The 27,822-nt window shown below is 41.6% G+C and overlaps 1 protein-coding gene across 3 annotated transcripts; it reads right to left on the reverse strand.

The window, feature by feature from the left end:
* Nucleotides 1-3,822: 3,822 nt before the first annotated feature.
* On the reverse strand, nucleotides 3,823-26,304 carry LOC1274803 (protein wech). 3 transcript variants are annotated; one of them, XM_061649666.1, is made up of 6 exons: nucleotides 26,035-26,304; nucleotides 23,492-23,916; nucleotides 13,103-13,316; nucleotides 10,913-13,016; nucleotides 10,640-10,792; nucleotides 3,823-10,564 (listed from the first exon to the last, which is right to left on the reverse strand). In XM_061649666.1, exons 3-6 carry the CDS (start codon nucleotides 13,300-13,302, stop codon nucleotides 10,394-10,396), a joined length of 2,628 nt encoding a protein of 875 aa, XP_061505650.1. In that variant the 5' UTR covers nucleotides 13,303-13,316; nucleotides 23,492-23,916; nucleotides 26,035-26,304; the 3' UTR covers nucleotides 3,823-10,393. The 3 variants fall into 3 exon arrangements, with proteins under 3 accessions (XP_061505650.1, XP_061505651.1, XP_314006.5); XM_061649667.1 differs by having other exon boundaries at nucleotides 23,492-23,960; XM_314006.5 differs by lacking the exons at nucleotides 23,492-23,916; nucleotides 26,035-26,304 and having other exon boundaries at nucleotides 13,103-13,342.
* Nucleotides 26,305-27,822: the final 1,518 nt, after the last annotated feature.

Raw genomic sequence — 27,822 nt, forward strand, 5'->3', positions numbered from 1 at the left:
GTGGATGAAGGCAAAAAGAAATTCAAGTCCAATGTTTTGTGTTCGCTGTATCTCACTCTCACTACTACTTACAGGGGCGATTGTAACCTCTCACCCTCTCTGTCTCTCTCTCACACTCTCCCGCTATCGTGCACTGCAAGATTGGCTTTGACTTTTTTTTTATATGCTCGTTCAGCACGCAACAAGCGGCTTCGCTGTAGGAAGCGGGAGTCGTTGATATGCACCAAAGCAGGCACTGTAGAGTTGACCAGTGAATGATTTCGTTCGCGAGTGTATTTAGTTGTGCGGAAGTGAAGAAAACCGACCGGCCACTTGTCGACATGAATCACAGCAAAGGGAACCGAAAACTGAAACCAAAATACGTTGGATTTAGACGCTTAGATAAAAGGTTAGTGATTAATGGGAAAGAAGTTAAAGTGAAGTTGATGCAAGGTACCACAAAATGTGCCAGGTGATGGGCCTGAATCTAACGCGCAGATGAAGATGGTGATGAATTGGAATGGTCGAAAAAAACATCAAATCTTTAACTGGCAACGTTTATTTCTGCCAGTTGCCATTTACTACCATCGCCTTTAATGACAGCTTGTGTTTATGTCATCCTTTTTGTTTTTGTTTCTTTACGCATCGCACACAGGATAAATGGGCGTGAGACAATGCGCATTGTCATTGGTATTCCTCCCGTACCAATGCTCTCTCGGTCTTTGTTGTCTCATATTCCTCCTCTAATCCTTCAGATGCTTGACGTAAACATGCCTGTGCAACGGCTTCTCATCATATAACAGAGACAGAATTTAAATCGCTACTGGCGTGCAATTTGTGCTTATTTTGAGATAAGCGCGATTAAATTAAACGAAATGGTGACGAATCTAAATTTTGATTGATCAGTTCGGAATAAAAAAAAGCTGATCTAGTAAAAAATGTGTCTCCCTGTGATTGTATTACAAAGCCCTTACGGAAAAATCTCGAATAATTTAATGACACAGTAAAAACATTTCTTTGCGATCGTTTTTGTTGTTGGGTTAACTGGACGTGTTGCTAGCAACCATAAAAACGTTTTAAAAAGAGTTAGGTATGGTTAGGTGGTTAAATTTTCCCGACAGAGCTTTCGATAGTGCGTGTGTATGTCAAGGCTGCACCTAAAATTAAACACACTGCTACAGGTAATTACTAACTAACCGCCATAGGTCAGATTTGTTGATTTGGTTATGTTTAGGTCACTTACTTGTTTATTTACAATGCCTTGAAACTGTCTACTTACACGTGAGATTGAAACGACTTTGAACCTAGACCATGTGAAGCTTGTGATTTTGTAGTAATTTTGTTTTGTTTGCTACATCAAATATGGTGTTTAAAGTAATGCAATATATTAAATATAAATATATTAAATTAAATTAAATATATATTGGTCCCCATTAACCGTGTATCTAGGGGACTACCTATATAAAACTTATTCTTTTTATGATTAGCAAAATCACCACGCTATCTATGAATGCCCACATCCACAGAGTTGTTACCACTTCCCATCACAAACGCCTGTCCCGTTTATACGTTGTGTTTGATAATTACATCCCTAGGGTAAACCATTACAGCCGCCTAGTGCAATTCTAGTACTACAGCATTACAGCACAATATTAATTCCAGTATGACACAGGAGTCAATACAAATGAGTTGCCTCTTGTGGGGTCGATCAGGCTTAACCGGTTCAAGGATGATTAGTAGCGCAGCTACTAATAGTGCTGGTAGCTTGCTTACTACAAACGTTATTCCTACCGGGGATGAATGTTAAAATGAGGCGTACGGGATGGTACACAATATTAAAAAGCTCGTGTGTTTGATAAATCTTTGATTAAGCCGGTTAATTTTATTTTGTAGTTGTTTTTATCTGAAAAAAACATTTATTTGGATAACGACAAAAACAAAATATAAGTGATAGCACCATTGAATCACGTTATCAAGTCAATGCATTGAAACCGTTGAACCGTTGGCCGCGTGTCGTTTTCAATTCATCGAACGATAGAAAGAACAAAAGAATTCCCCCTAACGCGCCGCTAAACACATCACTAGCTGCGTTTATTTCGTGCAACTTATACCTCATTGATAGCACTCTTTCACATACTATTGTTGATAATAAATTTCCAGTAGACGGATGGTCCTGTAGAGCATTTTTCTCACTATCCGGTGGAGCAGTAGATATTTTCTGTACCATTGATTTCACATCAAATAATCATATGAAAGCATTCCAGCTGGCCGCAGGGAAGTTGTATCAAGGTTGTATCAGTAACTCACCCTACATCTGTAGACCGAACAATTATAAAATTCTTTGTCTAGTACTTTTACGGTTCCATAAGTTGGAAACAGTTTGAGAATTATAGCAGCTGTATGATAAAAGTAGGCCATCGGATTGATTATTCAAACCTCACACGAGGAACATAAGAAAAGTTTAGTGATAGGCAAATTAAAGTGTCCACCATGTACATTTTTACTATTGTTCCATTTTGTTTCGTTATTGTACTGCCACGTCCACGTACTGCTTTATTTAAAAAAAGTTTTTGTGATCTTGAATGTGAAATGCTAAACAATGATAAAAATAAAAAGTTTGCTTGTAGAACACATACTCTAATTTAATGAAGGTAAAATCATTGTGACAAAATAAAGGCCTCGTTTTTATTATATGTAATATAAGTATATTATAGATGACAAATATATGTATATTTAATAAAAAACATATATGCGAACCAGGATATTTTGTATACATACGCTTTAACATACTTTCTACTATATATTCAACACACTCCGCATCTATATGAGGTCTGGCATTCATTGGCTCTGTTTTAGTTGCGTTACATGTTAGTTTTAACCTTTTGATTAACTGCCAACCGACGAGGAAGATTTGACAGGACAAAAACGCCTGATTTTTTTTAGATGGTTATCATGCAGCAAAGAAGCATAGCTAGTTATCACTGCTAACGTCTGTCAAACAATCTAACCATCGAATTACTACAGTTTTTGGTTGGTAGTCATTCATATCCCTACCAATGAGGATCTAATGTAGTTTATCCCATGCGTTCCTTTTAAATAATTTTCATTATTAGTCAGGCCAGTTTTATTCACTCTTGCATCGAGAATGGTTTAGAAAACATAACGAACAATGTTTAAAAACAGAAAGTGAAGTTAATTTTCAACTAAAAACTGAAACAAAGGTTTTCAAGCAAGAAGTAAGTGGTTACTTTATTTTGCCGGTCACTGTACTTCTGGCATTAAACGGTGTACACGATGAGGTAAAAAGTATATTTTGTTTAAAGAAACCTCATTAAAATATATAATTTTATAGAACATTGAAAGTTGTTTAAAAGTTTCATTAAATCTAATTTTAATCTATAATAATAGTGAAGCCGGTCTCGTAGTACAGTCGTCAACTCGTACGACTCAACAACATGCCCGTCATGGGTTCAATCCCCAAATAGACCGCGCCGCCATACGTAGGACTGACTATCCTGCTATGGGGGGGAATCAATTAGTCACTGAAAGCCTAGCCCACAAGTGGGTACAGGCAGGCCTTGACCGACATCGGTTGTTGAGCCAAAGAAGAAGAAATAGTGAAAAATGCATTTTGTTTTTAGAAAAAATATTGCTTAATATAGACCATTTTATTTGGTGAATTTCATTTTATCTTTCAGTGATTGTAGTACATATTTAGTAATGAGCTACATTAGGAAGTGGATAGTAAAAAACGATTGTTTTGACAAAATATTTTATGAAAAAAAAAAGATTAAAAAACATTTTCCATTTTCTCATAACACGTCAATCAATTAAGATATACAATACATTTTTCCGGTGGTTTATTTTCATCGCTTTACAATGCTAATGGTGTTATAAAAATTACCTTCGGTATTGGAACTGGTTTTACAATTGCTATTGTTGTGTTTGCCATAAAGCTAGCGTCAAACACGAAGAAAGTATATGAACCTTTGCGTTGTATGCCCGCTCCTCCCCCCCTGCACCTTCTCTTCTGCACTCGTGTTATATGATAGTTTAAATGTTTTCTAGTTTTATGATGGTGGTGATGTGGATGATGATGATGATGATGATGTGACGATGCGCTTGTGTGATGATGTGTTGGTAATTGGTGACAATTATGCAGGTGAACTTTATGGTGAATCGACTACTAAACTATGGAGAAAATTGTGACGCTTCACAGCTAATGTTGTATATCAGCGTTATGTTGTCTTTGTATTCCTTCTTTTACTTCCGTTGTACGGATATTTATGTGGCTATAGTTCTTTTTTTTTGTCTGCAGTTTGTTAAGCTAATTTTATTGGCTTATTTTTCATCAGTTCGTATAAGTAGTACTGCTCTGTATCTCTCTCTTTCTCTTTGTGTTGGTTTGCTTTTACTTTCATTATATAAATCAGTCGTTGGTAACCACTCCTTTGCATGTTTCTTTTCTAGGTATTTTGCTTTCGTGTTTTTTGTTTGTTTTTGTAGCACATAACTTATAGTTTACGTCGTCACAATCGATCAATTAGTCTAATTTTAATAAAATTCTTTTCTCTCTTTACTCTCTCTCTCTCTCTCTCTCTCTCTCTCTCTCTCTCTCGCTCTCTCTCTATTGCTTATACTTCATAGTTCTGGCTAAGGTTGTACTTTTTCAAACAGCTTGTGTTTTATTTTCTTTACTTCATTGTTTAACACGGCACGGGTGCAATACAAACGCGCAATCGTTTTGTTTTACTGAAGTATGCGTTCGATAAGGATAAGAAGAGTATAAACAGTGTGTATGTTTCGTTTGATACTATTACAAATCAGCTTTATGTAATGCTTGTAAATACGTTGGCTTCAATATAGTTGTAAAACAAAAACTAAGGGTTCTCTGGCGGTGTCCTGCTCACTCCGGTGAAACAAGTAAAGTTGCACATCTTAATTTTTTGTTTGTTTTAAAAAAGCAAATTTCGCAAAATTGTGCATTATCAGCATACCGTGATTAATTTTCTAATCATACGAACACAATAGTATGCCTTGATAATACACTGCTTATTTATGAAGAATATGTTTCTTACTCTGAGAATCAATGAATTACTACTACATTAGGAGAAAAAATATATCTTTTGTGATGCGATGGTTGTGTGTTTTGATTTTTCTTCCATCCCTCCCTAATCTGTTCTGGTTTAGAAAATCGATGAAATTAAATGTTTTACGCATCTGATAGTTATTTGTTTTGTTTAGCATTCATAGTCTTTGGGGGGATTTTTCGAATAGGTAAATATGGATAAGCAAAAGCTCAACTCACGTCTACTACATTAGTGGTTTATGATTATTATTTTAGCCGTACTTTAGCACTCCTCACGGCACACATACTGACTACTATTTTACTCCAACATCAAATGATACGTTACGGTCACACTGTGTATCGTTTGATGTAAGTAACTTAAGCTATCAGCTCATCATACTGCACAGAAAAGCGTAAAATGCTACCTCTATACAAAACGTACAATTCATATTGATCAGTCTTACTTGTTTCGATCAGTCAACCTAATTGTTCGTTACCTGCTCGCTGTTAGCTTGACTATGAACTGTAAATTACGCACTATGCGGCAATTGTTGAGAAATGTCTTTAGTTGAAGAATTGATGTTAACCTTGTACGATACACTGTTTTTCGGTTCAGTTTTCAATGTGAACAGAATTATTCAAAACTTTCAAGATGTTTTTCACCAGCTGTATTATTTGTGACAGCTGGGCCTTTGAAAAAATCTCGCGCGATTGTTCACGCGATGCCGTTCACTTTAGAAACTGACCCGGAAAACAGTGTAATTCGTCCTGAACTTGTTGTGCTAGACTTTGTTTTAGTGATGTGTTCCATACTCCATGTTTGAGCGGGATTCAATTTCGATTTATTGCTGATCAAGAACAAGTATGCGCTCCTTCGGGGCGGAGGGAGCACACCAAAGTCTGAGTGAATTGTGTGTTTTTTCTCTGGTAGCAACGCGTTAAGCTTCAAAATAACGTATGTCTAATTTAGAATTGAATGTTCTTATTCAAACGTTCCATTTCCTTGGCTTACGCATTAGGCTGGTAAAAGGTTACTTATTTCACAAAGAAACCTCTCAATAGCGTCTAATAGCCAGAAAGCAACCATACTAATGTAAGCTTTTTTCAGTGATTGCTAGCAAACGTTACACTTTTGAATAGTTTGTTTTAAACAGAGTGCTTTTCGCATATATAGTTCTGAACGTATTGTGTTGATGTTGTTATGCTCATTGACACACACACACACACATTAGACGCTGATTAGACACGGTATTCTTATTGAAAAATAGTTATACCTACGAACTAGCATTAGAAAGACTGGAATTGTAAGGGTTTTAATAAAGAAAACTGCTTTCGTAGTTCGTGCGAAACTAGCTAAGAAAGCACTCAGCTTGGCTTAAGCTATGAAAAAACATACGTCTATTATAAAAACTGACGACTTTTATAAATTTCTACACAGATTAATCCGTTCACAAGTTCATCAAATGATTTCTTTGTCTTATGGAGATCTTAGCCTCACCTGTCACATCTGTTTGTGTTTTCACAAGATTTTGTCTTGCTACAGCTGTTTATTTTGCTTTGAGATACGCTCCCTCTTTTTTACCCTCTTGTCAGTATTGTTTAGGCTGCATTTTGCAATTATTTCACTAGTCTTTTATCATTTTAGCGTACATAAAATATACTCCATATTAGATTTGTTTTGTTTTTCTTTCTTATCGCAATGTTCGGTTCTTACATGTGTATGGCAACTTTTGCTAATAATTTGATTAATGTTTATAGCGCGCTTTCTCGCTCTGTAGTAGTGATGCAAAATATCATTAGCCCTCATTTCGACAAAGACGTCCTTCGTGCAACATTGTGCAACTACACGCATATACTTAATTCGGTTGAGCTTAACTTAAGATTTTAGAAATGATCCGAACTGATGATTGTGCAACTAAGTATTGCCAAACACCTTAGGACGTTTCTTCTCACAGAGAAGTCATTAGAATCATTACCAAAACCTTTTTCATTTTGCCTCTTGTTTGTTACATTTTGTTTATGTCACTCCACAATAAATGTTCTATTTCATGTTGGTGTGTGTGTGTTTTTTTTTATGGAACAATGTATGACTTGGAAATAATTTCCAATAATCAACACGTTTTTCGCTTTCCTTTTTCCATCTATTTTGCTTGCTTGCCCGCCATTGCTGTATAATCACGTTGACTTTGTTTTTGCTTCATTTCGTCAAAATACTTTCAGTAGCTTTCATCTCACAGTAGTTTTGCTCCACATTTTACTGTCTGCACTACTTGGTTTCGCTTACAAAATCACAACATTTGAAATGGTGGCAGTTTTGAATTGCCATTGCATTTCTTCTTTTGGAATATACGCCATCCCCATCCGTACGGGCTGTACCGTTACCGTTTGTTCATCTGCGCCTATCATATTGCACGTGTTCATCGATTTTCGAAATGATTCCACGTGAAGTGAAGGGTTTTCTTTTTATAAATTTGTACCATTCATCATAAAACCCTTGCCGCTGGTTTTCGTGCTGCCAGAGCTATTAGCTCTAGATTTATTGGCATTTATACACACTCTCAATATTGTTTGTTTCGCTCTTCCCACGCCGACAACCATCTTGGTCATTTTCAATGAACTAGGGCTAGTGGTATATTTTTAATTGTTGCATTGTTATGGTTTGTTTTTGTAGCTTATGGATATTGGAAAATAAAAAAAAAAATACCTTATTATTATGCATGTTTTAAGTCAGTTTGTTCACACTTGCAGTACAACGCGCATGTGAATGCGTACAATTATAGCTCCACCACCTACAGCTTACGCTATGTTACACGATATTTTGAACAACTTGCTGGCAGTATCTTGCTTTGCTTCTTGCTTTAAGTAAAAGCTGAAGAATATTACATTTTAACTCCTGTCTTACTTTCATCCTTCATGTTGTGGCAGAGATTCAAAGAATCGATTGGTCGATCCGATCGTTCCGAAGATGTGATCTTCAATGCGCTGTCCCTTACGAATGTAATTGATCTTTTTGATAAAGAACGAATTTTAACTATACCGGTTCCGCTCGTTACACCTGGATGCAAACTTATACTGCTATTGTTAATGCTTTTATTTGAGCATCATCATACGTCAATCAGTTATACGCTCGGATCTTTATGGGATCTAAATCTATACAATAAATGATTTCAATTAACAAGCAACCTTATGAAAAACATCTACAAATTTACTCATTTCCATTGCGTTTGTGTTCATTATAAAGTGTCAGTTATGAATGTTGTTATGCAGTGCATTGTTCTGTTTTTGACTGGGACATGTTCGTACATATGAACATAGTTATTATATATTGTTTAAAAAAACAAACAAACGAAATACAATAATCATTAACGAATTGCTAACGAGGAGTCACTAAACAAATTCGGGAACCGTTTCTCTCACGCATCCATCATCCGAAGATGGTTATATGTGTAACAACATGTATCACTTACGTATAACAATAAAGTACAATTAAAATTGACTACATACGGGTGCAAAAGGCTACCGTACACTAAACGGCGGAAAAAATACTTGATACGATAAAATGCTTGCAATTAAACTAGAATTAAATTAACGAACAAAACTGTTCGCTACGAGTTATATCGCGTTGGCGCAAAGGTGCAAAATAATACAATTATCAGGACGAGTGCAACTAAACGATACGATTATGTTTGACAAAGATATTCGTTTACTTCAACGACTGGGTATCTAGACAGTCAGATGAACGAGAGAAAACATGATATACATTTTGAGTCTACTGGTTTACAACCTGTAAACAGAATGTAATAAAAATCATATGCAATGTTTTGCCACATTGATGCTTAAACAACTTATGTAATAAAATCAAAGCATAAAAAACGATTCAAACAGAATGAACGCAAAAGCCACAGTCATTTAGAAAACATGCTTAAGATAGGTGGGACAGATATTATACTATAGCCTGAACTTTTAATTTGTTTCTCCGTCGATCGGTTTTGGTAAATGCTAAAGATGTTTTCCCCTTCATTATGCAAAATACTGCTAAATGTTATTTTAGCTGAAAAAGTTCCAAAACTTTAGCAGTAAATATGAGTTTTCTTGTCTTTCATACTTTTCGTTCTTCGGTGTAAATACGCATAAAAAACCGTTCAAGACGCTTGATCGTTTATGTTATGTTTACATTTCGTTCGTGTTCAGTCTTGTGGGGTAAATTGCGTAGAACTCTTCTGTTTAATGTTTCGGTTACAGTCATATTTATAATATACGTTACGTTGCTTTATATTACTTCCCTTGCATTTCACTGCTTCTCACTAATCCCTATCGCTCCCGATACAAAGTATCAAAAAGGAGGTTTATTAAGTCTACATTACGCATTGTCTATAAGAGTTGACTAAGAAATTTGCTAATAAAACATCAAAACTGCGTTTTGGAGAGGATCAAAACATAGAGAACATTCATGTTCTATCAAATAGAAGAAAAAATTAAAACATCTATATCAAATCAAAAGACGCGTGCCGTGCACGGCGCATCATGCTGTATGCGCTTGCCCTCATCATGGCGGCCATTTGCCTTTATAGGCGCATACTATTACTACAATTGTACTATATTTACGATGCATCATCATCTCGCTACTTCTTCCTGCTGCATTTAGATTTGATCCGTATTTGCTATGTTTGAAGACAATAATTTCATTTACAACTAACAAACAAGAACATCGCTTATGGCGAATAGGGAACTAATTATTCGTTTCGTTCCCTTTCTGTTTCGCTTGCTTTACAATTGCGCTCTTATCAATGTTTCGTGCTGCATTATCGTTCGTCCACTTTCATAAAACAAATTTCTTGTACTTTTCGGTTACTGATTTAAATTCTTTTTAAGCTTCCAGGTTCCAGGAATAGGATCATTTCCGTTTGATGCTTGCGTTGCCTAAATAAAAAACGAACCGATTTTTAGTGTAAAATTTTTCGCTCACTTCAATTGCCTCACTCATAAAAGCAGGAGTCAGGATAATGGAGGAAGCTGTCGCTGTCAGGACTAATACAAAAAATTAAAATCACGTTAGTAACAACTAAATCAAACGAGTTTTGAGGTAGCAGCGTTGCGGTACACATAATCTTATAGTTTAACTTTCACTACACACACGCACACACACACACGTACTAGTGTTATTTTTATCGTCTCAGCGTTTGCTACTTTTGAGTCTACACGCAGAAACAATATGCTGCTGCACTGAATGTGAAACAATGTTTTGGCAGTCCAGTTTTCAACGTTCAATTTTGCAAAGCGGGTATGCTCATAGGGCCAGATTTGGTGTGGTGCAGCATGGCTATGCTCATAGCATGGGACAAAACATTAGTAAATTTGGATGAACGTTTTTTGTGGACTGCACTGATCACGCGCGTCCGGCGACGTTTCAACCATGACCACGAGTCGTCCATCGGGCAGCAGCGCAACATCGCTGGGTCGATCTTTTTCGTCCATACCTATTGCTAGCAGCCCATTAGACGAAGGACGTATTTCAACCTGTACCAAAATAACAAAAAAGGCAAAGAAAAACATTACGAACATGCATTTTCGATTATGTGACGCATAACTTACGGCCCACAGAAACTCTAGCTGGGGAGAAAATACCAGAACGCGTTGGTTTTTAGAATCGGCAACAATTACACGCCCATCATCATCGCAGCAAATGCCCGATGGTCGACTGAACTCATGAACGGCCGAACCTTCGTGGCCCTTTGCAGCAAGCACCTGAAATAGAGAAACGTATTTGTAGTATAAATTTCCTCCAAAACATTCTTCGTATTTTAGACGATAAAGGTTGAGTGATCGTAAAAAAACAAACGAACAAACAAACAAACAACCAAATACCTTGGAAAGCGTTGCATCAATCAACAGAAGCCGATGATTTTCAAAGTCCGATATGATGATATCTCCCTGCGGCGTGAAGCAAGCACCGCGCGGTGTCGTCAAACCTTTTAGGTATCGACTGTGATTAACCCCGTCGAAGCTGTAGCGCGATATAAAGAGACCGTCCGGGCTAAACAGTTGAATCCGGTGGTTTCGTGAGTCGGTGACCAAAATTTCACCCTTTGTGTTCACTGCTACATCCCACGGGTATTGAAACTGGCCACATTCCTTGCCGTAGCTGCCGAACTTAAGCAGAAACAGCCCCCCGGCCGAAAACACCTGCACACGATGGTTGTCCTTGTCCACGACAATGATGCGCCCCTGCCCATCCGTGCAGATGCCCGCCGGAAGATCAAACTGCCCGTTTGCCGTACCCTTGGAACCGAACTTTAGCTTGAACGTGCCGTCGGGGTAGAATATTTGCACGCGGTTATTGCGCCGATCGGCCACCAGTATCTGGCCGTCTTTGTCCACCGTAATACCCCAGGGACGGGAAACCTGACCGTCTTCATGACCATCGAAGCCGAACGTAAGGCTAGGGCCAACGGCTGGTTTGGCCGCTACATGGTTGTTGCAGCCCGGAATACACTGCCCCAGTATCGGCGCTCCAGGAATCGGGCCGATGCCAAAGGACGTCGGTGACGACCCGAGTACGGATGAACTTCCGCTCGACCCTTTTCCCATCGGCTCCCACGACGATGAGCCGATGCGCTGGGCCGGTGTAGTGCTGCGAACGATCGGGCGTCGAGTTAGGATGTTACCAACCGACCCTACGACACCCACTCCGCCGACTCCGTTGCTAGGATTTACACCGCCACAGTTTGGACCCGTCGGTCCCTGTAAGCTCGCATTGCCCGAGCTGTTCGAGGACACGGAGTTGCTGCGCTGACCGACCAGCATCACATCGCCCTGCATGCGAATTTCCTGCAGCAGCTCAAAGTTCGGTGCCACGAAGGTGATGAACTCCTCCTTCGGCTGCAGGTTCTTGTACATCGCCGCAAACTGTTCCATCTGGCTTTCGCCCGTTGTTAGCGTCTTCGCAATCTCCATACTGCCCATCACCGACACAGAGTCGAGTGCCTTCGTTAGCATGTCGGAGGTCTGTGAAAGCCCTGCCAGGGCGGCCCGGAGCCCAGCCATCTGGTCGGAAAGCGAGGTCAGCTTCTGCTGGCGAAATTTGTCCACCCGATCCAACAGGGTCCGTTCGCGATCCTCAGCGGCCAGAATGAAGTGGCGCATCGCTTTGCGAATGCGGGCCGACGCTTCCATGGCGTCTCTTTCCACGGCCTGCGAGTACGTGACCGCACGATCGATGCTAGCCTTGATGTACTTTGTGCCCAGCTTGCCACTTTCCAGTATGGACATAATTTTCTCCGACGCACCATGCGAAATATTTGCCACCGGTATGCACGAATGGTCTTTGTGGTCCCAGAGCGTACACTCTTGACAGACGACCTTCTTGCAGGACTCGCACAGATAGCGCAGCACCTCACCGTGTACATCGCAGTGCGGTTCGGACAATCCTGCAGCCATGGGTCCGTTTGAAGGCCCGCTTCCATTACCACTGCCATGGCCGTTGCCCGGCACCATGCATGGGGCCGATCCGATCGGTGAGATTGTGTTTATCGAAATCACACAGTGATCTTTCGTGAAGGCGTTCTTTCCATGCAGCTGGGTGCAGTCTTCGCACAGCACATCGTTACAGTCCAGGCAGCGGCTGGAGGCGTGCGTATCACACCGGCCACAGATGGCTCCCACGGACGACGGACAGTGGCTGCCGTTGGAGGAGTTCGTCTGGGGCGAAGTACCCGGTGTGAGCTGAGCGTGGCTCGCACACGAGGAGCCTATTACACCGAAGATTTCGTTCGCAGAGGTCACCGCGTGTGCCAGATGACCACCACCGCTCGATCCGTGTGATGAACCGATGATGCCGACATTGCCCATGCCAATAGCCCCGCTGCTTCCGCTACTGCTGCTGCCAGTACCGATTGCACCCAAAACGTTGGAAAACAGGATATCCTCCGTAATGCTTATGCTATCCCGATCCAGTGAAGTGTTGTTATTGCTAGAAAATTGAACACAGTACGGGCGACGTCAAACAAACTCCAAGTTCAGCAGGGTTTATTGCCAACCGGCAGAGCATGTGCTTACCTTTGTGGAACCATAACCGGTCCCGAGCTCGCTTTATGCGGTGCATCCCAGCACGGTAGGGCGTTAAACAGACTCGAGAAGAAGATATGATCGTTGGAGTTGAAGTCACCTGGGCCATCGGGGCCACCACCGTTCGGACCACCGTTGGCCGTCTGTGGTGTTATCTGCATCGAAGAAGCGCCATTGGATAGCAGTGCCATAATCGTGCTTTATGCTGCAGAAATGGAAGTAAAACGAAACCTGTCAATTATTATATTGCACACAGCCTGCGATCGACGACTTTCAAGTTACTGTCAGAGAGACATTTAATTAATTCTGTGTTTAATTGAATGCCATAAATAATGTTTTGGTAATCGAGCAGACACGAGCAGCTGAGCTGTTGGTTTTACAATGTAAATTTGTTGGGCCATTTATTACAACGCAATATCACTTAATATTCCTGTTCTTATAATGGATGTACAGTGAAGAAATTATTAGTTAAGCTCGAAGCACCACTATAATGCTGAGACTTGCATGAATGATACTAATTATAAATAATAGGTATTATGAGCTGCAGCAATACGACACAAACCACCATAACGTTTGAATGCATTGTGGAGGAGATGGTAATGATGCATAGGGTTTCCCTCATCTCTTCCTTTCAGAATGCCGCTTGAGAGGAACAGGAAATCGGTTTACTTTGTGCTGGAAACCGAATCAGAGTGTCATCTTTCACTGTGTACTGTGCTGTGCAGCTTGGTACGAACGGAAACAGGAAGTATGCGCTGGAAAATGGTTTACAAAATGTCACCTTCGTTAACCGGCACACCCTATATATATACATTTAGAAATGCATTCTAAATGTTCTATTGTGTATGCGGATCTTTACATACATTGAAGCCATTGATCTCCTCCCTCCTACCACATCCGCATCGTTCTGTGTTAAACGTTACATTACGAAATTACGATGCAATATACAAAAATGTACTTCACTCGCAGAAAAATATTCTCATCCATTTTGTCGTCCCTGTCCGCATTTCGGATGGCAGCACAGTCAAAGAAAACGGACCCGATCCGAAACCGAGAAATAGTTTTCACGAGCAAAGAAAGAAGTTTTAAGTTTCGGTTCTTTCCTAGAAGTAAAACTAGCCAAAAAGATATCTGCGGGATCAATTAGAGCATTTGATTTACAATACAACCTTCTAACCGTTTTGGGTCCTGTTTTCGTGGTTGACTTTTCCGGCACGAGGGGTAAAAAGGGGAGAAAGGCGGGAAGGATTGTTTCCTCTATTCCCTTTCATCGCCTAATATTGTTCTTCTACTCAAATCTCTACCCTTGCGAGCAAAATGTGTACAGCCAACCAGCAGGAATGTATATGCATGTTTAACTCCTTATTTTTTTTAAGTCGGACTGCACATGCACAGTCGAAACGACCCACCAGCGGTAGAGTTTTGCCATTCGCAACCCCTCGAGCAACGGGGCACATGGTGAGTGTGTGTGTGTTTTTTTATTTTTTGGGACAAGCACAGCAAACGGAAAAAGCCGAAAAGGGCCACAGCAATTCTAACGATGCATTGAAGGTCCTCTTACGGTTCTGCATCTTGCGTTGCATTTCTCGACTGTTTCCTTATTCGTCGTTTGTATACATTTATATCCTGCTAGGAGAACAAAAAACGGGATCCCATCGTGTAACGAACCCGGGGCCGGAGGAAGTTCAAGAAGTAAGAAAAACTGCATTAACTATGTGGTGCTCTAGCAGCGTGCGTGGCTGCATTTACTCAATATAAGTAATGTATTTCATTTTCTTCCAAGTTTTATTTGATCCCTGGGATTTAGGTCCCTGGAATGGTTGAGGCACCCCAGCGAGGCTGACCGAACCAACTTCTGAAGGGTATCCTGATTGAGAGGTGGGGTGTTTTCCTACAGTGTCGGTACAGACTCCGGCAACTACAGAGAACAGGGGCGGTAAACTTCTTTGTCCTTTTTGCACTACGAACCGTTTGCACCCCTGGACGTCTCTGGAGGCAGCCAACATCGTTGCCAACATCGTTCCGCTTGACCATAAGTCAGGGCAAACACAAATTCATTAAAATGCTTTGCTTCGTTGCGTACTATTTATCGCAATAGAGAGAAAGAACAATCAAGTATGGGTTCTCTATAGATGCCCTTTACATCCGCTGACCTTCGAATACTGTAAGTCCTACGATTCCCAAAAACGTTGTTATTGATTCCTTTTTGTTCCTGTACTTTTCGATGTGTGCATGCAACATTTTGTATCAATATTGTTGGGATATCATTCATTCCTTGTCTGTACATGTGGAGATGTGCTTTAATTGGATGTATTTAAATTGTGTATCTCTATTCTGATAATTTTGCACTAAAAGCTCTTTGCTGTAAAATACATTAATCGTTTAGTAATATTAAAACATGTGTATCTATGTATAGCGCTGTGTATGAAAACCCTATGTAGGTAATACGCACAAGGACTAAGCAGATTCTTGTTTAACCATGCATCGAAGTCTTTCCTTGCGAGCACAATATATATGGCGCAAGACCAAGGCAAGATTGAACATCATCGCTTGACGAATGCATTTTCTACCAGACGTAGCATTCCTTTATAACGTTCAATGTGGTACTGGTAACGTTTTATCTGTTATTTTCCCATTTTTGGAATCTTTTTTGTTGTTGTTTTTTTTTACTTTTGAACCACCCAAAAAGCTCTTAAGAGCAGGAAACCATATCAAATGAATATCGTTAAATAGTGCCCGACCCTGTAGGGTCCTTGGGATGAGCTGTGGAGCATGGCATGAATTTTGGGTATAGATTTCATTTCATCAGCCCGCATCATTACATGTGCTGTTGTTTTTTTTTTTTGTTTTTCCTTTTTGCTGTTATTTCTATCCGCTTATCGAGTTTCGTTTTATGGTATGTTGCACTGCTTGGAGATGATTTACCGTGTCAGTGATGTGCGTTTGTGTCTGTGTATGGTTTGTTCACGTGTGGGCTTGAAGCTTAGGTTCGATACTGGACCCAATAACAATCTACCTGCATACTGTTCTTACTCATTGTTCTTGTATTATTTTCCCTCAATGATCTGGGCTGGTATTATTTTCATTACTTTGTTTTAAACACAAACGTTTCTTTGTTGAAATCTGTCTTGTAAATAACAGATATGGTTTTGTACATCTCTAACATATATCTTTTGAGCAATACAGCCTGGCCGTTCATTCTGAGTGTAAAAAAATCATGTAATATGTGTAGAATATAACATGCAATATGAATAAATCGTACAAAAAGCAGTCCCGTTTATCTTAATAAATATCACGTTAGGACGAGAAAACAAGCACGGCGATGAGGAAGAAACTCTCTCTCTCTCTCCATCTTCCCCCTATCAAGTAAATGCCGTTATAAATTTATGAAAATTGACCCTTGGCCTGACCGATGGGTCAATGCAGCATAGCTTTAGCGTGCGTCTACGGTGCAGCGAATATCCGAACAACTTAAGATCGCTTTACGCCCAGAGACATTCTTCTTTGCATATATATATACTTGGCTTGATCATCTTTATGTATTTTAAAAATAATCGTGTGCTCCCAATATTAGAGAATATTTTCATTAAAGTGTACTAAAGGATCGTAAGAAGTCGCATTAAATTGATGAACCTATATTGAGCACTATTTAAACATCCTGTTCCACTCCATAAATAGGAGGCCATGGTCAAAGGGCAAATAAGGCAAATACTCATTAATCAGTGAAAGTTGATCGATACAACTGAAATGATATCCGCCGATACAGGCGATTTCTTATGCGCAAATAAATCCGATCCATATGAACTGCGCATATAACGAGAAAATAGTATGAAAAAGTACTGCCGGAGAAAGTTGCAAGCAGTTCTCCAGCCATCGAGCAAACCTTGCGTCTCCCACTGTTTTGCCATTTGCCAGGAGAAACGTCCTGCCAGAGTTGTAAGCAGGCTCCTTTCCCTTCACAATTTATAAACGACCCATCTAGCAATAAGACCCGGAGTTCCGCCGAATGCCATCATTCATCCTTCTGAATCCCAGGGCAGGGGCTGTCGATGACGCCCTTTGTAGCAGACGGGCCTCGTACAAAAAGAGAAAGACGAAAAAACGATACAGAGGCATCATCATCGTCCCAAGGACACCTTGTGATGAAAACCGGAACGGTACCGAAAGCGCACTACATCTACCTATCTACCGAACCGTACGTACATGCACCCTCTTGCTGCAGGCTCGAAAAAGGTTTCATTTCGCTGGGAATATATAAAAGGAAGGAACTGGAAAAGAAACGGAAAAACAGGTCCACGCCACTACGATAGGTCTTTCGGTTGCTGTTGCTTCTGCTGCTGCTCCAAAACATCCCGTCCCGGGAGATGATCCCATCAGGCAACAGGCAGGAATGCAACAAAACCGAGGAGGTAAGAAACTCACCGCCAATGCCCAATGAAGAAATTGCCATGACCACAGAGAGTGCCGTTCAAAAAACAGGAAAATGGCTTCAAGCAAAACAGCTCGAGAAAGGGTGTGAAGACGCAGAGGAAGGATGCCGGGAACGAAGAGGGAAATGCCGAATAAACATATAGGAAATTGTGGATAGAAATTGACAACACACAGCGGCGCAAACGTGCATGCATCGCATGGCTGCAGCGAAAGGCGGAATGTGTATGGCCATCGAAAATGTTGAGGTAGGTCCACAAACGAGAAGAGAGCATAACAAAACGGCTGCAATCCGAGAACGCTGGGACGTCCGTCACCCACATTGCAACTTTATGCTGCTGGAACGGTTCAACAAAACAAGGGAGATAGCGAGAGAGAGAAAGAGAAACAGAGAAAAAGAGAGAGAGAGAGAGAGGGAGAGAACTCAAACCAGCGTAAAATGAAGTTGGAGAGCGAAAATATCGCGCGGCAAACGCGTGGAATGGGAATTGCGATCCGCTCAGTGACCTCTTGTGCGGGGACTGATCGAAAGCTGTGTACTCGCTTTTTTCCTTCTTTTTGCTCATTCAAAACACCCCGCAAACGCGTATGAAAAGGGCGCGAAAAGGGAAGCGAAACGTATATTTATTTATTTTTTCCTCCATTCCATTCCTGCGCGGGGAGCACATGGCGACAATTATTCTGGCTTGCAGCTGCTCCCTTCTGGCTTCCAGATAATGTTTAGGACAGCGCACATGTACAGATGGTCGTTGTTACTTCATTTGTCATAGAATATGAGAGCAACTTCTTGCTGGCAGTATGTTTGGCCTCATTTGAACGATAATTCTTCAGCATTATAAATTCCATTATTAAGCGTTTAGTTTAGTTTTAGCTTTTCTGTTTACGAACATATGATCCAGCCGTCGGCATTCAAGATCGTCAAGAATTCAGGATCTCGCCCATTCTGTGGTAAGAAATTTTGAAATAACTAATCAGAATAACTTAATCGGCTGTTATAAACAACCATGGACTGGGTATTCGACTAAAATGTTTATTGACCGCAAGTTGTGGCTCAATTTGCCTGTCCTTCTTTACTCTCATTCTCTGTTCCCTTTTGTCCCGAAATTGACCAAACATCTGCTGTTGTTGTTTGGAATTGTCGATGCGCTTAAGACGCATCAACACGAAACACCTCCCCAGCGCCAACTCCACCGTGCGTTCCCTTTTCCAACTGTCTGCCAATTTTTTGAACTGCTTATAACAACCTGCTTGGTTGGCCTGCTTGCGGTGCAGCTGCAACTCCAGACGATGCAGATGTTGCAGCTGGGGGTGCATCCATAATTCCTGTCCCTTTCATTCTGGTCCTCCAACGGGCGCACACATACTCTCGCAAACGAAATGGAGCAACTGGCAACATAATCATCTGGGGTACAGCTATTATCCGCCGCTGGAGTTCATGGCGATTTGTTATGCACCCTCTAACCAGAAGCCGACAACAACTGTACGCGGTTTTGTTTGAAGCGTACGCGGTGGCGTTTTTTCCGCTCGATTACCACCCTTTTCTCGTGCATGTTGTCCGTGGGTCGGGAAAACATTCACTGCCCTTCTGCACGATGCACCCTAACGAAATCGTTTACCATCTTGGACCTTTAGGAAAGAAAGTATTGCAATGCGGTATATGTGCAAGTGGATTGCGAAACCGCACTAGCGTCTGCCCACATCGGTACAATAATGGACAGTGCAGATGAAGGGAATAAATTGGCACATTTAATAAGAGATAGCAGGTTGGTTATTGAGGGAAGGTTTGCGTAAACAAAAACGGCCGTTGTTACTTGATGAGGATAGGTACATTTTCAAAAATCAAAAAAACCCTAAACCATTTACAAGTACAGCAGTAGTAGTCAAACGAACACAAAAGAAGCGTAGTCATTTAAAGTGGACCTGAGGAGTGGATCCAAACTATTCACCTATCCAATCCAAAACCGAACATCCACTGCGCGTATCTCAACGCGTGTACACAGGGAAGCCTAAAGGAAAACAAAGCAAAAGGGGAAACAAATTTATGTATGACGCTTCAACATTAAAAGAAGCACCATCTGCTGCTGCTGCTGCTGCTGTTGCTGCTGCCGTCGGATAAATGTGTGCCCGGTCGTCGTTCCACGTTATTTCTATTCCATCTTCTTTCCCTTTGAAAAAGTCTTTTTGAAACAGAAGAGCGAAAAAGAATAACGATATTACCATCCCCCGTATGTACCATTTGGGCACAGCATAAATAAGTTGGTAATGAAACATGTGTGTGTGTGTGTGAGTTAGTCTTTTGTGAACCATGAGCAGGAATATTATCCAAATGGGGTCTGTCTTAGCAGGTAATTTGTACTGCGGCAGTCGCAAGGACTTTACACGCAACTTACATGCATGCACGACAGCTAAAAGCTATTCCAGTTTTCATATGATATCTCACAGCATTTAGCATAAACTGAAATGCAATTTTTGCTCACTAACTACTAGAACTTGGACTGTATTTGTAGTTATTTTTCAAAAATGTAAACCATTCTTTTCCTCTTCCACTATGCAATGTTTAGGGAAACATACACACACACATACAACACAAAGCATCAACACATGTCGTAATTGTTTATCGGGCCATAATTTTTGGTACATTTTTGTTTACTAGTTTAGTTCCGCTGTGCGTACGCCACAGATACCACAGATACACCACTGACACGCATACACTCACACAAATACACACACACACACACACACACACACACACACACACACACACACACACACACACAATTAAATTCGAACTGTATGATTGTGCATGCAGAGCATGGCCATCAGCATAAGCGTTCTATGTTGCAAAGGGGGTGTTGTTGTTGTTGTATACATTTCGGTTGTTTTTGTTGATACCGCACACACACACACACACACCCGCCGTAGAGGTCCGCCGAGCGCACTGTTGTTATTGTGTCAGTGCGCAGGCGCGGACGGGGACAAAGTATTTTTCCACCCCCTTTTTCAAAGCGTGTATCAAACACACGGGGCGCGTCAAATCTAACCGGCAAAATGTGGGACGTTCACCTTGCCGAAAATAGCCCGAAAAATCAAACGTCGCTGGCGGAAAGTTTGTTGAACTTTCTGCTAAGGATTGAAGGATACATTGACCCCCGGGAATAGAACGGATCGGATCGATCCGGGGGAGGGTGAAGAGATGGCAGTAGGCAATCGCGTCCCATCCCACCCACAGCGAAAATCACCCTAAAAAGGACATTTTGCTCTTGCTTGCTCATAGTGTTTTTGGGGAAGATGAGAACGCAATGCACTTGGGGGAAAGCGAGAGAAAGGAATGGCATGCTAGGGAGATGGGCTGTGTTTGTTTCATGTTGGTAGTCGGCGTTCTGCGCCCATCCTATAGTGCTTGGCTGAAACCAACACTAGTGAACTACATTCGTTGTGAGAGCGGTTTGAGCAGCCGAAGAGCAGGAGGAGGAGGAGAAAATGGGAAAAGCAGGAAACCCACCATCGTTCCTGCAGAAATTTCAATAACAACAGAAGCCAGAAACGTCTTCCGGGCGATCGGGTCCTTAATGTTGACGCGCAAAAGAACGATGCCCTCCTCCCGCTTTACCCTGGAGGAATTGAACTAACGTAGAAGTGGAAGGTAAGAATATCGAATGGCGTACGAGCGCTGCTGCGTACACAAGGAAATGGGGTTGTTTCGGAAACTTGCGTCAAGGGTAGGTCCATCCACGGCCGCTGGCACACGGGTTCGTCGTTTCTTAAGATGGTTAGCAAGGATTCCCCTTCCCCAATGTTAGCGCGCGTAGAAAGCGGAAAGGCACCACCACCACCACCAGCGAGAAACGGTTGATTTGTTTGCGTTCGGGACGTTCCGCGTATCCTTTTAGGCAGGAGGAGCGTGAGGGGAAGGGAATTCTGTACGAAACGGTCATTTGTAGGGATGCGCGTTGAAGAAGCAAGAATGTGTCGGGTCAATGAACTTTTACGACGCACTCTGCAAACCCCGCAGAGTGAGAAAGAGACCGAGAGGGGAAAAGGCATGTGGTGTACTTGTGGGGGAAAGCAGCCATTGAAGGATGGCTTTCTCTCTTTGGCGTATGTTAAAAATGACGTCTTCATTCTTCACAGAATTATTCTCATTTCGGTTGGTAGAAAATGGTTTGGGTTAAGATTAATTTTGTGAAATTTGGTTTAAGAAAAATTATATCTCATGCATTGTTATCCATTGATAATATTGTATTGCGATATTTTTGCATTGGATTAGAATCATTCAGAACGTGCATATTACTGTTAGAATACATTTAAAAAAAATATATATGAGCCTATTTTTTAATCTGTTTAGCGGAGCTTTTTTCTCAAAACTTTTCAATCATCATGTTTAAGTGCCAACACGAAATACATGTTTGGTTTACTCTGACCGTTATAACAAAACCCGCCCTTAGGGCGCTTCCAGCAGCCATTTTTAATGAAATCCTTCCTAGGCTTTGATTTATGCTTGGGTTACGTATCAAATTTGGCAAGTTTGTGGTGTCATAGCTGTATATGAAGGATCCAACAGGGATGTATATCCAAGTAATATGTAAAAAAATGTATGTTTCGTGCAGTTTATTGAGACAAAACGGAAATGGATATCTAGTTTAAAGATCAATACCTATTCAAAAAATACAACCATGCCCATTTATTCCATTCCAAGAAGTACATAAATCTCAATGTAAATAAAACATAACAAAATTTAATAAACCCAATTCAATCCGAAAACAATAATTTCTCCAGACCTTGTGAATTGATCTAATTTTTGTATTATGGAACTGACATATTAAATAATTTTTATTCCGATGATTTACTAACCGTTAAGGACAGTTTTTACCAAAATGAAAAATAATTGTTTCTGATGTAATACATTTTTTGCAAAAATGTTTAAAACGTTCGTTATTTGATAATGTCTACACTTAGCTTTTAATAATATGTTTGCGAATGTTTCACGCTGCTATAGTAAAAACTTATTTAAAAGTCCTTTAAAATTTGTGACAGCAGATGATTTATGACAAATTAATAATAATTATTATTAAATTTTAATTATTAATTATTAATTATTATGGGAGTAGCTACTTTTACAAAAATTGAAAGAAAAAAATCTATCATAATTTAACTCCTTCAATGTTTAGAGTTTTCCCAAAAATCGAGATCATTTTATTGGGAACCATAACAAAAATAACAAATCCATTTACTGGCGAGTTGCAAAAAATACAATTCATTCACAAGCAGTGTACCATTTTCAGAATAATCAACGCTAGCATATTTCGAACAACCATTTATCATTACGATAAGTAAGTAAGTAAGGGAAAGTCTTCCCTTCTTTGCTTTCGGGACAAATTTCCATCCAGAAAGAGAAACACTTTTCTATATTCACCGTTCGCTTCGTGGGAGGAAATGCGTCGTGAGTAAATGGATGTAGGGTGAAAAGAACGCCATTCCGCGGACGTGCCATGGTTTTCCCCAACCCTCCCGTAGCTAGAGCCTTCGTTGCTCTTCACTGGTTGTGTTTTGTGTATGCCTGTATGTATGTGTGTTTGTCACCGTTTACAATCACTACTCCCTCTCGCCTTGTGCGGGGGCACTGTCGCTTTCCCACAACTTTCACTCTCTGGTCGCAAAACGCACCAAAGGTTTATCAAATCATGGTAGTGGTGGTGTACTACCGTACACACGCACACATCCACACATCGGCGCCAAAGCAGGACAGTTAAATGGAAAGGAAAGAAAAGGAAGGGAAAAGCTTCGCCGCTCGTTTACTCGTTTATGGACTAGCTCGTATCGGTTTGTACCCTCAGGATTTTAAAGCCTTATTTTAATTATTTTTCCACAGACTTTGACCAAACTGAATGCATTCAATTCGTGTAAGATGCCAAGAATGTCAGCGTATACCTTTGCTTAATCGAGCGAACTTACCTTCTGTTTCGACAGTTTGCTTCTTTTGATGCTTTCGTCCAATAATGTCGGTGCCTTAACGGTTACGCTGCCAGCTTGGCGCACAGTGGAAAAGCGAACGCGCACAAATCTATGCCACCACCGGCGGCAGTACACGCATACACCACGCACAGATAGAAACACACCGCGAAGATGATGCACTACAATTAAATAAATACACACATGGACACAGACACATACAAGCACACCAGCACGCACACGCACGTTCGCCCAGCCGCCTAATCCACTGACACTTTTCACGCGCACGTTTTGGTACCGTGTGCGCGTCCGTCTGTCGCCGCCGTCGTCGTCGTCGTTTATCCGGTTGCGCGCTTCCCTGTTTTTATCACATTCCACAGACAGAGGACGTTGCTGTTTGCGGCATTTATTCCATTCTTTGCTCCTTCCTGTACATCGGGAAACAAATGATTGAATCGTTGGGATGAGTGTACTATAGAAAGAAAAATAAAAACAAACACACACATACACACGCGCCCGCTCATGCACCCATGGAATGGGAATTGTCCGGGTTGGAGCAAAAGTATGGCGAACGTGCGTGTAGGAGGGAACGATCGTTGGGATGCTGGCTTACTGCGATGGCGGCGGGTGAAGCCCGTACACTCGTGTTCCACCCCGTCCGCCGTGCCCTGGTGCTGCACTTTCACTTTTCCCTCGCTACTGAATCTCATCCACTCATCCCCCCATCCACAACTCCACCTAAACGCCCCACCTTCCCTGTCCGTGAATCGCGCACACGCACACAGACTGACGCGACCAAGGAAGAGGTGAACGAAACAGAAGAGACAAAAACAGTGCATACGCACAAACTGCCCTTGCACCTCGGCATGCTATGGTTGTCTGTGTGTGTGTGTGTGTGGTACGGTGTGGCGACTTACTCATGCGTCGCGCGCACTTGCTCCTTTTTCGTTTTTCTCTTCGCCCTACACGGGAGAGCTTCCTCTTATTCGTTATCGCGCACCCCGTGGCCGATTTTTTACCCGGCTCACAAGGGTTTTGCTTTCTCTCGTCTTATCACGCACGCCCGCTTTGGATTTCATTCTCGTCCCCTCCTATCCCTCCTCTTGACCTACCCGTGTGCGCGTGTGTGTGTGTGTGTGCCTCTTCTTTCTTTACAGTCTTCTCGGCCAGTGACGCAGTAAAGCATCGAAACCGAAAACGACACGGCATATTTACCTAGCAAATACGGGAAAAGGTAACAGATATAGTGGAATGGGGATGAAGCGGGGAGCGGCATAAACGAGGAGAACTACGACAAAATGGGAACAAACTGATTTTACATCGCCTGAGCGCAACGTCCGTCACCGTTGTTCACCCTCCGACGCCCATTAAGAGATAGAGTTATTCTGGTACGGGGGTTTTCCGTTCCGTTCGAACCAGGAAAGATATCGGAAAGATGTGTGCATGATGAATTTAGAGAACCAAAACGAGGCCTTAGCCTTAGCCCACCCGTCTTAGCAACCGCTGATGAATTCCGCAGCTCTCCCATTTGATCGTGTGTGGTGATTTTGCCGTTTCAAAATGGTCGTCGAACGTAGAGAACACCATCGTTTGTATCCAGCGCGTGCGATGGGGCTCGGTTGTAATGGATGACGAAATAGATTTCCTCCGCGTCTGCACACAGGCTCAGTATTGCCAGCGAGATAAAATGGTTCAACAACACAAAACGAAAACTAAAAAACGGCGGAATCCCAATCGCGTAGCATAGTTCACGAGCATTCGCTCTCCCTCTCTCTCTCTCTCTACTCTTCGGGGCGCTCTTCTCTTCCATGCATGCTATCCGACATGGCCCAGTTGGTACGATGCATCCCGAAATGCATCCGGCGCACAAAGCCACACAATGCAACGCTGAGAGAGGGATTTAATGGTGGTACGTGTGCGCTGCGTTGTGGTGGGGTGGTGCCCGGCACTGGTTACGGGACGTGCTGAAAACGCAAACAGCACATACCACCAACACCATCACCATCACCACCAGTGGCCGTTTCCTTCCAACGTATAGCCCCCGGAAAGTGTCGGATAATTGCCCCTTTCCGCTGCGCCTTACTGCGATGATGATGCGTACCTACGTTGGATGGGGCCGCCACCCCGCCGCCGCGTTCGAGCGTTAAGCCTTTGCCCCCTTCTCTTACCCCTTTCTCTGTCTGTGCATCGCACTCTATTTTCACTATCTATATACTCCAACCAGTCTATGCCGTCCTCATTCATGTGGTTTCCTGGCCTCACTGCCACTGGTGGCGCGCCGCTCGGTGTTGTAAATGAATCTTTCGCAGAAGGGTGCGGGGAAAAAAACGCACCAAAACTACCACACTATTTCAGTTTCTATAGATAAAGTCCGTACACCAAAAAACACAAACACGCGCACACATTGCACACGCTTGCAGTGCGCCGCAGAGAGTACGCGGGGAACAAGGCGAATCCCTTCCACCTCTCCACAGACATGATGGATTCTTCCATTCGGCGCAAGCAATGCAAGCGATCCGTTCAGTAAAAGCCGTAGTGAAATTTACCAATTTCTTGCCGCTTATCGCTGCTCGCACTGATACGAATTGCACAAAGAAAACACACGACACATAACGATACACCACAGTTAAAACGTTTTCCCGGATTTCATTGATGTTTCGCAGTTCTTTTCTTTTGCGTCTCGCTCTCCCCACGGTGGGGGCAGTCTTTTCGTTTCCCTGACTTTACGACAGCAAACCACACCACCGGTCGGGTTCTCGGTGGCACTCCCTTGCGCAGCGGTTGAACACGAATGAATGAAGGAAAACAATTCTCGACCAACGTCAAAAGCGGCGCCTCGCTTCGCCCTGCTTCCCAGAAAACAACCCGGTATACGCGAACGGCACGGATAATGCGGACGCTTCGTTTGACAAAAACGCTTCAATTTTGATTCGATTTGCGGGGAGCTAAATTATCGATAAAATATGGTACAATTGCAGCAAACTCATTCATCAGCATATCGATTGTGAGAATGATGATGATGAATGAAGCGAATGGTGTGCAATCGATTTCAGGGAATTTTCTGTTTGCACAAAAATCCGAACCACTCTGTGCTGGTTTGTACTTAAATAAGAAAGAAAAAAAAAGATTTTATTTACATTGTCATTGATAACAGTTTTCCGAGCAAATTGTTATTTTATTTGACTATTATTCGATTTTTGCATACATTTTCAAAATGATTCCTACAACCACAAGCCATGGCGGTTGACCCACTGTTGGGATAGCGTTGGCTTTCGAAATAATTCGAACATACCGATTTGAAATATAATTTTTGAATCGTTAAATGTCTGTTGCTGTACAAAATGCACAAACATGGTTTGTTAATTACACTACCAATTGCTATAAATAATATGTTTTATATTGATGAAAATATAAGCACTAAATTGATCAGCGGTTTTGATAAAATTTGAATTAAAATTGCTGTTCTTGTAGTCGCTCAGTCGTTTTCGTCAATCTCATAATCGCTCTTCATGATCATTCAATAACGTTTCCTTTGCCGTCATTGTAGAAATGAAACAGCCGTATCAATAATGCAAATTATTATATATAGCACGATCAGGAATCGTTGTCAAAGCCATACCGATTCTACGATTACATGGTTTATTCAGGGGTTCTCATGGTTTTGAGACTCTTTCTAATGGAAAATAGTTTTACATGAAGGGAGTTGGAATCTATAGCACCCTTTTTGAACAAGCTCCTTGAAAATTCCTATCAGATTTATCCAAAAAGAGTGCTATAGCGTCCAATTGCCGGCACCTACAGTTTATTTCCTATTAGAAAGAGTTAATAACGTGTGAACTAGTGTTGGGTTTCATAAATCTTTCGTTGAGATTTATTCATATTCTCTAAAGATTCATGAATCTCCTAAGAAATCTGTTGAGATTCATGAATCTCCAAGAATTCTCTATAAGATTGATGAATCCATTAAGATTCATAAATCTTCAGGGATTCATGAACCTTCAGAGATGTATGGTTTTAAAACTGTTGAATTTGCACGTTCCCATGATACATTGGTTAACTCGCACGACTTAACAACATCTTAACAACTTAACACTTAATAACTCGAGTCTTAACAACTTTGTGGGTTCAAGCCTCATATGGACCGTCTGCCCGTAGCAAAACAAACTCACCGGCTGCGTGGCACCTGCTAAGAAGTCTCGAATTTCTGTGTAGGCTGGCATGACCTCGTAGGTTGTAGAAGCAGAAGAAGCAGAAGGTTCTGGCTCGGCTTACAGTGTGTATCGTCGCGTGATTAAAAAGTGAAATAAAGGTTCACGTCGTATTACACTTAAATT

Source organism: Anopheles gambiae, chromosome 2 (genome assembly GCF_943734735.2).
Source record: "Anopheles gambiae chromosome 2, idAnoGambNW_F1_1, whole genome shotgun sequence".
Lineage (NCBI taxonomy): Eukaryota > Metazoa > Arthropoda > Insecta > Diptera > Culicidae > Anopheles > Anopheles gambiae.